Source organism: Taudactylus pleione, unplaced genomic scaffold (assembly GCF_031769625.1).
Source record: "Taudactylus pleione unplaced genomic scaffold, aTauple2 ptg000711l, whole genome shotgun sequence".
In the NCBI taxonomy this organism is placed as follows: domain Eukaryota; kingdom Metazoa; phylum Chordata; class Amphibia; order Anura; family Myobatrachidae; genus Taudactylus; species Taudactylus pleione.
The window spans coordinates 8,499,314-8,513,529 of record NW_028285113.1 but is presented as its reverse complement, the minus strand read 5'-3'; the positions used below and the strand labels follow the sequence as shown (position 1 = coordinate 8,513,529).

Below are 14,216 nucleotides of genomic sequence, written 5' to 3'. Positions count from 1 at the left end.
CAGTGGCGTAACTACCGTAGGTGCAGGGGGTGCGGCTGCTATGGGGACCGGACCAACCCGGGGCCCGGCCCTCCCTCTGCACCTACAGTGCCAGGCCTCTGTCCGCGGCCCTCCCCATCGCACCCTCCTCACTCCCCCATACCCCAGCACTCTCCTCACTCCCCTGTACTCCACTTACCTGCTCCGTGGTCGCGGCCTCCCCGCTCCGTGGTCGCGTCTTCCCAATCAGCTCCACCTCCAGGTGTCCCCATTGACTGATACTGGGAGAAGGCGTGGTCGCCTCCTCCCAGCATCAGTCAGTGAGCTGGAGCTGACCAGGAGATGAGGTGCGCCTGCCCTGCGCAGCGAAACCATGGATCAGGTTAGTCGGGGAGTGTGGAGGGTGCGGGGGGGCCTCAGGCCAAGGGGGGTCCACGAGATGAGAGAGGGGTCGGTAGGCTGAGAGGGGGGGTTGGGCTGAGAGGGGGGGCCTGTACATTTTTTTGCTATGGGGCCCCCGTAGGTATAGTTACGCACCTGTCTTAGCTCATAGTGCTGTACATGCTATTAGTCATTGGAAAATATATAGCTAATAGGTGCGCTATCAACAGCGGCTAGTAAGAGGGTTGTAAATCCTCAAATCAGAATAAATGAAATAATAATATATGCCAGCGCTGGCTGTATGGAGTATTAAAAATACTATATAAAATATAAATGCAGGACGGTTGGTTACAGTAAAATCATCAATGTGCACAATATCATTAAAAACGATTATATTATGGGCCACTTGTGTTTTTGGATGTTATTCATAAATCTCAAGGTTAATTAGGACCTTCTCTGGGTGAAATTAGCAGCAATGTTTACCAAGCAATGTAGCAATCCTCAATTGTCTGTGGTTACTCAATCCAGGTGCAGGAGAGTTGTAGGGTAGTCCACTGGTGATCAGCTGCAATAAAACAGTCACTATGTAGAGGCATTCATTTTATACCACAACCCATATCTTATTAAAGGGACTTTACTTTTACTTTTTTTGTTTACATTTATATTGGTGAACCATATGGTCACTGCACAAAAAATTATTAACAAAAAGAAACATTTTACATAACCAAAATAAGAAAGAGCTAGCCTGGAAGGAAATATAGAGCAATGTGATGAAGAGGGGGTATATTAAAGGTATATGATTTGTGAGCGTTACTGTTGTTTAGCCATAATGATCATATTATAGAAGTTTTCCTGGACAGATATTTGAAGTTTGAAAGGGTTTGAATCGGGTCATGCCAAGTATTGCTCCTCGTCAAGTATTACTCCTCGTCAAGTATTGCTCCTCGTCAAGTATTGCTCAACGTCATCAAGATTAAAAACATCAATCATACTTGATCTTCATGACATTTATTAATGCATTTTGCAGGTGCTGAGGGTCATGCCTGAAGTTGGATATAATAAGAATAAGAATAAATCCAGAAACATGGCTATCATAGACATCCAACTGGATCACCACGAGAGATGTGACTGCAGCTGCAGCTTCCGGCCACCGCGGTAAAAGCGTAGAAGACGCAGACATGAAATTCCTAAACGTTTTCATGGACTTTTGTTTGGATGGTCATACAGTAATTGCCTTCTTTGCCATCAGGATCTAGCAATAACCTTCAATAGATTCAAAAATATGTCATGCTCGGGGACACAATCATTTTGCTTACGGAAATACATGCTGTACATTACTTGCCAATATCAGTATTTGTTTTATTAAAGAACCATAAGTCTCAAATTAAAGGCTGCTTGGTGCCGCAGAGTTGCTAATAACATTTACCAGTATATAATGTGTTTTTCAGGAACATGCTAGTGCTAGCAGCATATCAAAGTCAATTATCTCTTATTTTGTAAAGGAAAATAGAAAAATATACCTAGGCAAAGTGCAATACCTCTGGCACTTATCCCGGGATCTAAAGCTATTCGTAAACTAAGGCCGGACATACATTTGTACAACCAGCAAGCTTGCCGATGGACGAGGCGATTTATCTTCACCACGGACTATTGCCGGTACACATTACCTGATGTAATAAATGATGGAACGATAGCTGGTTCCAGCCTTCATTACACTGCACAGCCCCGTATACGATATTGTGTGATTGGCCGTCCAGCATGGCCAATCACACGATATCGCATGCAACCAACGGGAGCGTGCAATCGGGCATACACACTACATGCCATGCCCCATTCGTCATTCTGATTTGCCAAAATAAGGCAAATCGGGACGATATTGTACAAGTGTGAACCTACCCTAAGGCTCATTGAAGCTGCCCCAAGGAAATGAAGGACAGTTATGATAAAATCAAACCATATTGAGGTAAAACAATGTATACAGTAGATAGTACATTAAAGCCCTCAGGTCAATAATCAATAGAGTAAAAGAAAAACTTCTTTGTGTGATCCACAGCGACTTCAAGCAGGTTAATGATGAGCACAAATGTACTGTAGAGCATTGTATACATAACAAAAGTTTAACTAGAAAACACTGCACTACTGTACAAAAACAAGGGAGGCAAACAGTTTAGGAAAGGTGTGGACCATGCCAAAAGTAAATAAGATCAGATTATTAGATACAATCATGTTGGTGCACATAAAGGGACTAGTGCAGGGTTTGTAGCAAAATAGGCGTAAATTACTCAAAAGAATAGTGCACATAGTATAGTGTATGTACTGTACACACATACAGTATGCAGAGTCAAACAGATATCCAGATGGATGTGTGCATCTGCATTAGAAGTTACAAGTGATCATAATCAAGGTGTATATACATGTAAATGCCCTGCCCCTGAAGCCTTCTGAGCACGCACAAAGCGGAATCACTAGGCAAACTGGTGTCCTACTAACTCTATATTAACCCCAACGTGCTAAATTGCCAAATGTGATTCAGTTGTCACCTATCAAGTATCCAGGCATGAAATAAGAACAGTATAATAGTAATACACACTTAGGGTCCCAGAAATCTAGGCCACTCATGGGAAGATTGCAAAGTCCATTTAAGCCATTTCTTAATATGCTTCAGGTGCAAATGCAAAAATAAAAAAACCAGTAACAGATTCACATGACTTCCAATCATATTAATAGCATGAGTCTAAATCCTAGGAAAATAAGAATGTAAGCATTCCAAGGCACACGATTGTGGCAAAACAAGGATTGCCCCAGTAACTGAGAGCCCAATAAAAGCAGCCATAATAGTTGGTTGGTAATAGTTCGCACCTACCACCCTGTGAGCATGTGATATCATGATGCTACACAGCAAACACCAGGGTAACAACAGTGGAGCAGGAAGTGGGCTGCCGGGCATGTCACCCTCATTACAGCCTCGATCTGTTCCAAGATGCAACTTGTTCAAACTTGCCGACTTTTCAATAGTCCTCTCTCAAGAGATTATGGGGGAAGGAGGTCCAGATGGCAGCCATGTGAGGTGTGGCATCATGAGTGATATCATCATGCCCCCGCCCCGCTGTTCAGTGCTGTGATTCATGGGAATTTGTGCTGCAGGGTGTGAAGCCAAGATGATACAGGGGTCTATTTACTAAGCAGTGTTAGGAGACAGAGTGAAAAGTGATAAGGTGCCAGCCAATCAGCTTCTAACTGCCATCTTACAGACTGTGTTTGAAAAATGACAGTTGGGAGCTGATTGGCTGGCACCTTATCACTTTTCACTCTGTCTGCTAACACTGCTTAGTAAATAGACCTAACAGTTTGCTAAAATCACTTCATCAAACGATGGACAGTCCACTTCATTGGGGAAGTGGACGGGATCCAGGTGTCTGATCTACTCTCCAGGGACTGCAGGACATGTCTGTTTTAGGTGAGGTCCACTAAGTGTCCCAAAATTTTGTTCATATGAAGTTGTTCATTAAGCAACTTGTATTTTGGGTTTACTGACTTTTAAATAGCTTTTCACATAATTATATCTGAAAAGCTACCTATTATACTTTACAGAAAAAAGAGGCATTTCAGAATATTAAAGCCACTTAAATGACAAAGACTGAAGGACATGCTATAACCAGCATTTAAATAGCATAGTAGGACAAATTGTACTCTCGGCTGCACAAATTTCACTTATTTTCCAGTTAAACCAACTTGGGTTGGGTTGAGTTAAATACACAATGTTAAAACACAAACACATATTTAACATTAGTTATTTAATTAAGCATACTGCAACGTATTGGAAATCAAGAGAGAAACGTGGTTCCCAGGTGAAATGGGCCATTTTGCAAGATGTACATTAATTTGTTTTTTTGTACACGCAGTAATTGTTTCAATTACCCTATAGCCTTTCAGTTTATTTCTGGCACTAAGCAGGAATGACGATTTTTGATGAAATGCACCTATTTTCATGGGTAAGCAAATGCAGTCTAAGAAATGGCAATTACTGCTTGCTGAGGCTCCAGATTTTGCATCTTTTGAGGAAAAGATCTGGGCAGCTCAGGTCATTCCAGATGCGATTTAGTATACTACATGAAAACCATACATTTAGTAATGACAATCATGCATTTTTATCCCGAGAAGGTACACAATTTTTCCATATCCTCAGGTATGGTAGAAATAGAAACCAGATCTTGGGGTGTATTTGCACACTTTGTGCTCCATATAGGAAAAATCATTACGTGGCACATTTTGATCAATGCCTTGAAAATATGCAAATGCATAAAAGTGATACATAAAAAATTGATAACCAAGACATAACTAGGGTCTTTGGTGGCCAGGGCAAAATGAGAAATGGCGCCCCCCCCCAACTTTGTGCAAGTGTCAAAGGTGTGCGCACCAAAAGAACTCATGGCCAAATGCCATAAGGGGCGTGGACACTGAAAATAGGGGCGTGTGAACATGACACGCCACCATATCTCGTCACTCTGGGAACATTCCTTTCCATTCCATATGCACCTTAATGCCCCCAGTAGTAATGCCCCTTATGCAGTTCCCCCAGTAGTAGTGCCCCTTATGCAATGCCCACTGTAGTAGTGCCCTTTTTTCAATGTCCCCAGTAGCAGTGCCCCTTATGCAATGCTCCTGTAGTAGTGCCCCTTATGCAGTGCCTCCAGTAGTATTGTCCTTTATGCAGTGACCCCAGTAGTAGTGCCTTTTATGCAGTGCCCCCAGTAGTAGTGCCCCTTATGCAGTACCCCAGTAGTATTGTCCTTTATGCAGTGACCCCAGTAGTAGTGCCTTTTATGCAGTGCCCCCAGTAGTAGTGCCCCTAATGCAGTGCTCCCAGTATTAGTGGCCATTAAGCTGTGCCCCCAGTATTAGTGCCCCTTATGCAGTGCCTCAGTAATGCCTTTTATGCAGTGTCCCCAGTAGTGCCCCTTATGTAGTGCCCCTTATACAGTGCCCCTTATACAGTGCCCCTTATACAGTGCCCCCAGTAGTGCCATTTATACAGTGCCCCCAGTATTAGTGCCCCTTTCACATAAGACACACAGAACACAAAACTATTCTTACCCGAATCCCTGCACCTGCCGCCATCCGCTCCTCCCACTCGGCACTATGGGAGAGATGTCATGACGTCTCTCACTTCATCCACTGTGGGAGCTGGAAGACGGATCTCATGAGTGATCATCAGCCTGACGCCGGCCCTGGGTGCAGCAGCCAATAAGAATCTGTCTGACTCTTAATGGCTGCTAAAACAAACACAGAGCCGCCTGGTAGTACACTCACTGTCAGTGAATGTACTACCCGGTGGCAGTGTGTTTGTTTTACTGTGTAGTGCAATTGACCGCACTGACCTGGACAGCGCCTAGAGCACATGCCCCACCCGACCCCCCGTGATTAATTTAAGAAATAAAGGTATTAAAAACAAGAGGTCCCAAAGAAGCATGAGGTGCCAATTTTTACTTTAAACACTATTTGCACTTCACACTGGATCCACAAATGTGCAAACAGTTTCAAAATACAGAATTAGTGGTACTGTGGGTGTTCCCCATGGTATTTGCAAGGCAGACAATTAGGTGCATTTGCTCAAACAAATGTATGTTGTGTCTGCATATTTTTGCAGTTTATAATTACCTATTTTAAATACATTTCAGCATTTACAGATACATTTTACAAAATAGTTTCTTTTTTATTTCTTTTTATTTCTATTTTTACTATCTTATTCAACATCTCAAAAAAATTATCATTGTAAAGTTTATATTTGTTAAAGCAGGATATACTTCTCAGCAGACCAGCCAGCAAAAACAATCTGGGATTTTTTGTTTTACTAAATATGTTTACCATTTCTAATCTTGTAAAATTTAAATAATCAACTTTAAATTAACTAGTATTGCTGTATAGTGCTTTGTAGGATGTGCTTTATTTATATTGGAAAAATGTTCTGAAATTTAAATATTTTTTTAAAGTAAAGGCAAAAATCACACTTGTACTTCAAATATGAAAAAATATATATATTAAAGTGCAGCTCATGTCCAAATACTATTACATAGCATAGGGTTTTATTGTAATAAAGTCTCAACACTATTTCAGCTTGATATAGGATTTAAGGAAACATGCAATTGGATTGCCTAATTCTACATGTACTCCCAAATCACATTTTAGTGACTACTGCTTAAATAATGCCTTTTACAATGCAATGCATACAACATTTTCCTGTTTTCTTCTCATATGTGTATTGTTTTATTTCAATGTATTTCCAAAAATAAAAACTGAAATAAAAAAACAGAAACCACAATAAACATCTCAAAATGTCATCTATAATTAAAAAAAGTTTTGATTTGTTATTATTATTTATAAGGCCCACAAAAATCAGCAGTTCTATATAGTGAGAAACATTAAAGTGAGGTAAACCAATTAGAAAAATAATGCACAAAAGAAATAATAGAAAGGGTGTTAAACAGGTCTCAAAAAGAACATGCTGGCAGAATAAAAGAACATGCTGGTGGAAAGAGACAAAGATGCACGAGTGGATGAGATGTGAGCAGACAAAAAAAATAAGAGAAAGGAGGGTCCTGCTTGAGAAAACTTATAATGTAGTGAAGAGGGGCAAAGCTAAGATAAGTCTTATCTTGTTTTTTTTATTTTTTTTAGATAATTTTAATAATTTTTCCATGTAATTTATTTAACCTATTTTTTTTATTAAAAATGACGGGGAACACCACATAATAGTTACATAATTATAAGCTGAATATTTGATGCATTTAGGTAAATTTTTATTTGATACATTTAGATAGATTTTCAACATTCATATGTTTGGTTCAGAATTTAAAATATGACTATATTCTACATATAGAGGAGGCAGACATTTGGGGGTATGCAATACACAGGTCTGCAATTGAAAAATTGTTTGAGAAATTTTCACACTTTTTAATAGATTTGTGGAGTTTAATTTCAGTAAAACTGCTAAAAACAATCCATCAAATACCATTTTTACACTAAATGAAAATTTCATATAGCTATCCATTCGCCCCTTTATTTACAGAACTTAGTATCATTTGACAAATCTACTGTAAAATAATTATTTCTGGAACAATACCTGGATCAAAAACAATGGTCAAACAGGGTTGATTTATAACTGAAATACAAAAATTTTATCTGGGAAAGTTTGGTTGTTTTACCAAAAAAGGCTTCTAATCCATAAACTAGGACCAAATTGAAATAAGGCATGTTTGTTGAACCAGACATTTGAAAATTCCTAACAGACAATGGGTTTGAAAAAATAAAATAAAAAGGAACCTGTTGAAAGAGAGGTCTGGAATACTTTTAACCATTTTTTCCCATTGTTCCCAAATAAGAACACTTTACTTATTGTCCTGGTGTTCCCAAATGGGAAAATAGGATATGACCCCATTTTATTCTGGTGTTCCCATATGGGAACAATGTTTCTTATCGAAATGGCTATTTATAGCAAATATTTTTTTTGTTTTGTACCATATACGTAGCAACAACATAATTTTAAACAAAAAAACATGAACAAAAAAGGGTTAAGGAAGTTGTAAAGAAGTTCTGGTGGAACTTCAAAGATACCAGCTAAAAGTAAATAGTGTATAACATGCTAGAAAAATACAAGGTATTGGGTTGTTCGATGAGCTTGAAAGTGCACTTCCTGAATGATCACTTGGAATACTTTCCAAAAACCTTTGAGCCATTAGTAAAGAGCAAAGACAAAGATTCCAGCAAGACATAAATGAGAAGGAACAATGATACCAGGGAACATGGGGCAGAAACATGATGGGAGAGACTACTGTTGGATATTGCACAGAGAAGACCCACAAGCAGTGTGTAGAAAAAAGGTACCAAACGAAACGAAGTTTTGAAGGTAATGAAAAAAACAGTATAAAGACCTGTAAATGTAAGTAACATTGTAAAATGGTTATTTTTCCTACTTTTGTTTTGGACATCAGAATGTTGTTTTTTTTACTTTCGGTAATAAAATTAACTTTTCACCAGAATACACATGAATTTCCTATATCTTCACATCCATTTTACATCGTAGTTAATTTTGAAATCAGCACAAATCTAAATACATATGGAATCAGCCACAGAATTGCATGTCAGTGAATCAAATTTTGCAGGCTTGTGTAATATTCATATTAGAGATATGCGGTTTCGGTTCTCCAGAAATCCGAATCCACCCAAATTTCGTGAATCCGGGTAAATCCGAGCTGCGGTTCTAATCTTCTGAGGAGATCCGGGTAAATCCGGGTCGCGGTTCTGATCTTTTTGCAGTTCGGAATTCGGATTTTAAATCCGAATTTCAGGTTTTGGATTGCATAAGTTTTAAGATTTTAGCTGTTTTAAAAACTTTTTATCTATTTTTTATTTAAAAAATCCAGATCCAAAACCAAAACACTTGAGGGTGGTTTGCAAAATCAAATCCAGATCCAAAACCTTGAAGGAGATACAGATCCAAAACCAAAACACGGGGGTTGGCACACATCCCTAATTCATATGAATACAGCCTATCAATTCAAAGAAAATTAGTTACAGCACTAAAGTAAAAAAAAGATTTTTGCTTAAACTGAGTATTTTGTTCCAGTCCACTCTGCAGTAGGTGCACTTATGGCTTGGAAATTCATTAAAAAAATATATTTTCAACTGTATTGTACACACATATCCTCTACTTGCCTGGATGGGCGGTGTACAGTAAGTGTGGTAGTCTGATGGTAGTGTGTTTGGCTTAACTACTACCTTGTAGCACCTTTGGGTCAGCCACTCGACTGATGTACTGTGGCTTAGGGGTCTATGTACTAAGCCTTGCAGTGAGATAAAGTGGACAGAGATACAGTAGCATCCAATCAGCTTCTTACTGTCATTTTTCAAAATGTAAGATGACAGGAGTTGATTGGTTGGTACTTTATCTCCGTCCACTTTATATCTCTCCAAGGCTTAGTACATAGACCCTTATGTCTCTCCCTCAACAGGATCTTGTGTATCAAATTTAGCAAAGAGTTTTCCTTGCACATGGAAGTATAAAATAGATGCAGATGCAGCCATGTCGAGAGATGCACAAGTATGTCCGATGTAAAGAGGAGGCACCAGGTCATCTTATAGTAATTTGAAAAATAAATTATAGGGGGTAAATTTACTAAAGTGAGAGTTTTTAGAACTGAGTTTTAAAAGTCATGTTGCCCATAGCAACCAATCAGATTCTAGCTATTATCTTCTAGAAGGTGCTAGTTAAATGTTAAGTAGAATCTTATTGGTTGCTATGGGCAACATCACTTTTAAAACTCACTTCTAAAAACTCTCACTTTAGTAAATTTACCCCTAAGTGTTTATTTATTTGCAGTATCTTGCTTTTCACTTCAAGAACACTTGGCAACACAACTAACATTGTTGCATTGCTTTGTTGTGAAGTAGAATGCATGTCAGCATATACTGTACTGTAAACCACTTTGCAGAACATCACTGATTAAGAGTTGACATCATAAGTGTTAGGACCAGCGGCAGCACCAGAGGTGTTTTCCGGGAGTCGCAAGGCCAGGGGCTGCGTCCACGGGTGCAGTTTCCTGGCATCACAAACCGGCCAGCCTGAGTAAGCTGCATTTGCATATTAGCAAGGATGAAATTGCAAAACTACCTGCGTGCAATTTTGCAATTCCATCCTAAGCTGAATTAGTCCCTATGTCAGCTATATATTGGGCCTGATTCAGCAAGGACCACAATTGCAAAGCTGTACGTAGGCAGGCGATCCTTGCCCATTCTGAATCTGTGATCAGCAGTGCACTGCTGAAAGAGGCCCATTGTACATTAACTTATCTGGAATAGAAGTGTATAACAATTTCTGTCATTCTCTTATTATCTGGAATTACAACTGTAGATAGTTTTATTTACATTTTGTTCTTTTAGAGCATTGGGAATTACGGTAGTTCTTATCTTGGAGAGTGGTGTATAACATTTTTTCTTTTATCATTCTCTTATTAGCTCGAATTACAACTGCAGGTAGTTTTTTCTCTCTAAGGCATCCGGAATGTATTTAATTCAATCTGAAGATTGCAGACTGTCTTCCTTTCCTAAAATATATAAATATTTTAAATTTATTATCATTTTTATTCCCTTATGCAAATGTTTTACATCTGTTTTTTATTTATATTGGAAAAACGTGTAGAGGCTGCAGACAGTCCGTGGTACGTTATAAATACAAGAGAATAATAACAGTTGTAATATAACTACCACTACTGTTGTCGGAGGACTAGCAGTCAATTTGTGCTGTACACTATACGGATGAAGTTTGCATGTTCTCCCCGCGTTTGTGTTCTCTCTTCCTCATACACTACCAAAAATACTGGTTGGTTAACTGGACAAAATTTACACTAGTGTGTATGTGTATAGTATGTGCACTTTATTGTCAGGGACTTTAGGGGGAGATGTATCATCGGTGACATCGCCGATGCGGTACATCCCCCCCGACTTTGCGTACATACTGCGGTTAATTACCGCGGTGTGTACCAAGAATATCGCAAAGAACGGCTCTCTCGATGAGAGCTGTCCTTTGCGATGCTGCCGGGCAGAGGGACGTCCGGGTTTAACAACCAGAAGTCCTTCTGTGCATGCGCAGAAGGCCGCGGGGGCTCATGGGAGGGATCCGTTCGGATCCCTCCCAGCCCCGAGCGTCGCGCTAAGAAGCCCATAGGCTTCTATTGGGTAATGCCACCTGAAGGTGGCGTTACCTAGCAACGGGAAGCAGCAGAATGCAGCGCATTCTGCTGCTTAATACATACGGGGAATGCGGTAAAACCCCCGAAAACTGCATTTTCGGGGGTTTTACCGCATTTTCGCCGATGATACATCTCCCCCTTAGACTGTAAGCTCAAATGGGGCAGGAACCAAAATTAATGACATAACTTATCTGTACAGAGCTGCGCAAATTAGTGGCGCTTTATAAATAAAATGATCTTTAGATACCCTTCCATGCGGAGATATGCTAGACATCCCGTGATAAGGTATTGCAGTTCATGATAAGATGTCACAAGCTAGTATTCTATAGCGTTCTAGATTACTATTAGCATCATGCGATTGCATCTTACACCATTTCTCATACACCCATTAATACGCACAATTGCGCAGTTAACTAGTCGCATATTAGCGAATGCATAAGATCCTGTATGAAAAACGCAGAATATTAGCTTCATGCACACGCATCTGCCCCAAGTTAACTAGCGTGTTTACATCAAACCCCACATACTCACACATTACATATCCACATATGCACATTTATTATAATTGCTATGAAATAAAGATTATTTTGTAACTAAGGTTTTATACGTGATAAATAAGCCATGTTTGGTATTGTACTGATGCGTACTCTCTCAACAGTATTCATGTAACATCGATGTAGAGATCGCAACATGCATTCTCAACTTATGGACCGCAGAGACTTCAAGCAACAAAATGTACATCATATGACCAACTGTTAGGATTTGCATGGGGCGGGAAACCAGAGACCACCAGTTGTCGGAAGCTAGATCGTGTCTATTTGAACCAACTTGTTAGATGCCTTGTAGCATATGCCCTCTCCTTTAGGACCAATAGTATTAGCAACAAACTTCTCTATTGTGTTGTCTATTTCTGGGGGGGTATAAATATGTGTGCTCTGACCCTGGGTTCCTAGTCTTCGTGCTGAATACTGATTGACGAGGGGTTTCTTGCTGATGCCTACATCTGGTCCAGAGCGCTGCGAATGTATAACTGTACTTGGGTCTGTATAATTCCTTTGCGCTAAATTGTACTTATAACTAGCGTGTAACTGACTGTACTTTTACATGAATAATACTTTGTGCTTTGGAACCACAGGTTCTAGGTCTGGAGTCTTTATTTACTGTATAACTGCGTACGCAAAATAGCGTCATCCTTAGAGGTTTATAGGCAGGATATAAGAAGGTATAGGCAGGAGTGTATAGAGGTTCAAAGGCAGTATCGTTAGTTGGGGGATCGTAGTGAAGTAACTTACCCACTCACACGGCACATACGGTTATCGATATCTCACCAAAGGGTGGAGTGGCCACATGCAGGGTTTACATGCAACCGCTCGGTGCTGAGAAATCGCTACCCGTTTTCGTGTGAGCCAGGGACGCTGACTAGAATCCAGGGACAAGAGAGGAAAAAGTTTGTTTTCCTTTGTTGATAGAACCTAACATTTAAAGGGGTGCCGCAGTATAGAACACGCGGCTGAGTCGCAGTTTTGCGCACAGTAAAGACGCACTTTTATGTACGCATTTAAAGGTTGTCATACGGTTGTGTGGTAGTCGCATTATTGTGTATGCGACTGGTCGCACAATAGCGTATACGTACTTCCGGTTGTGCTGCCACGTGTTTAAACAAAGCCATTGAGTTTACATTATCAATTGTTGCCAAATATCTGGGTTAACGTGTATTTTTCTGCGCAGGAAAAAAGTGTGTAACTGTGAGTGTTTGTTTAGGGTGTAACACAGGACATAAATGTTAAGGGTATCGTAGGACCCTTAAGTGCTAGGCGCAGGAGTTGGCCTAGTGACTCGGTAGCAGCTTACCATTTACTTTACACAAAGCAGGTGTATGGTTTGTTATTTTTGTTAGGGTTCAGCCCCCAGTGTGATTATAGCGTTCAGTAATCAATGTGTGTGATCTGTTAGGCTTATTTGAACACTATAATTGAACCACATAATCTTGGCTAGATTGTGACTGTGAGCTGGTGGGAGAGTGGACGAAATCAACTGGAACACAAAGGGTACTTTGCTGCCCCCTAGCAGTAGAAAGGTAGTCAAAAAGGGATTGCTGAGCGGAAGCGGCCTTTACTTCCGTAGGTGAGTGGAAGCGTCTAGAAATCCTCCATAAGGTTTGCGAATAAGCCTTTTTTCCAAGACGTTCGCAGGTAACTGAAAGTATCTTGCATGTCTTTCACCAGTTTAAATCTTTATTGAAAAACGTAGGAGTTGTCTCAGAATGGGAGCCACGCAAACAATAGAAATGTTAGACAATGATGTGCTGCTAATAGAAACGCCGCTTGGATCGGCCCGTCGTATTATGCATACTAAGGGCCTGATTCAGACCCACTCGCAAGCGGCTGTCCGCTCGCAAGTGGGTCGATGTTGTTCACTGCGCATGCGCACGACGGCGGGAGCTCCGTCGTGCGCATGCGCCAGACGCGACGAGCGAAGGACTTTCCTTCGCTCGTTGTGTCTGATCAAAGGGGGCGTGCTGTCGATGTTGATTGAGCCAAAATCACTCCGGGCCTTGCGGTTGAAAAACTCAACCGCAGGCTCCGGCTCGCAGTGGCGATGGTCGCGATGGTCAAGACCATCGCGGCCATCAAACTGCACGCTCGTATAGGCTGTGTGTGGTGACCCACAGCTATACGAGCGTCCAGGAGGACGCTCCATAATTATGGAGGGCGGCCCTCATTCAGAGCGTGCGCTCTGCTCAGAGCGTACGGCTCTGAATGAGGGCCTAAGTACGGTACTTATGCAATAAGGTATTGTGATCTATGGTTTAAAATGACGATGAAGAGTGTTAGACCGTTTCCCAGAATTGGTAGTTTTGATAAAGATGTATTAGATAACGAGACAGTACCAACAATGGGTGTAACAGGTAAGGTGGAACATTATCATTTAACAAAGTCCACAGAGGTTACTATTGGGCCATTGCATACCAGGCATTCTTTTCTTTTGGCTGCTGCGGCTCCTACTAACCTGCTGGGCAGATACTTGTCATGTAAGATGGGATATGTTATATATTGCACCCCTGATGGTGTATTTTTAGATATGTCCGAGAGAGTGACGCACGAGGTGCGG

At 40.6% G+C, this 14,216-nt stretch overlaps 1 protein-coding gene across 1 annotated transcript in view; it reads left to right on the top strand.

Moving 5' to 3' along the window:
• PDGFD (platelet derived growth factor D) overlaps positions 1-3,547 on the top strand; it is a 323,815-nt gene extending 320,268 nt beyond the window's left edge. Inside the window, exon 7 of the mRNA XM_088456654.1 lies at positions 1,388-3,547. Within this exon, the coding sequence (XP_088312780.1) occupies positions 1,388-1,519 (132 nt within the window). The 3' untranslated portion in view covers positions 1,520-3,547. The remainder of the gene's footprint in view (positions 1-1,387) is intronic.
• The last annotated feature ends 10,669 nt before the right edge of the window (positions 3,548-14,216 follow it).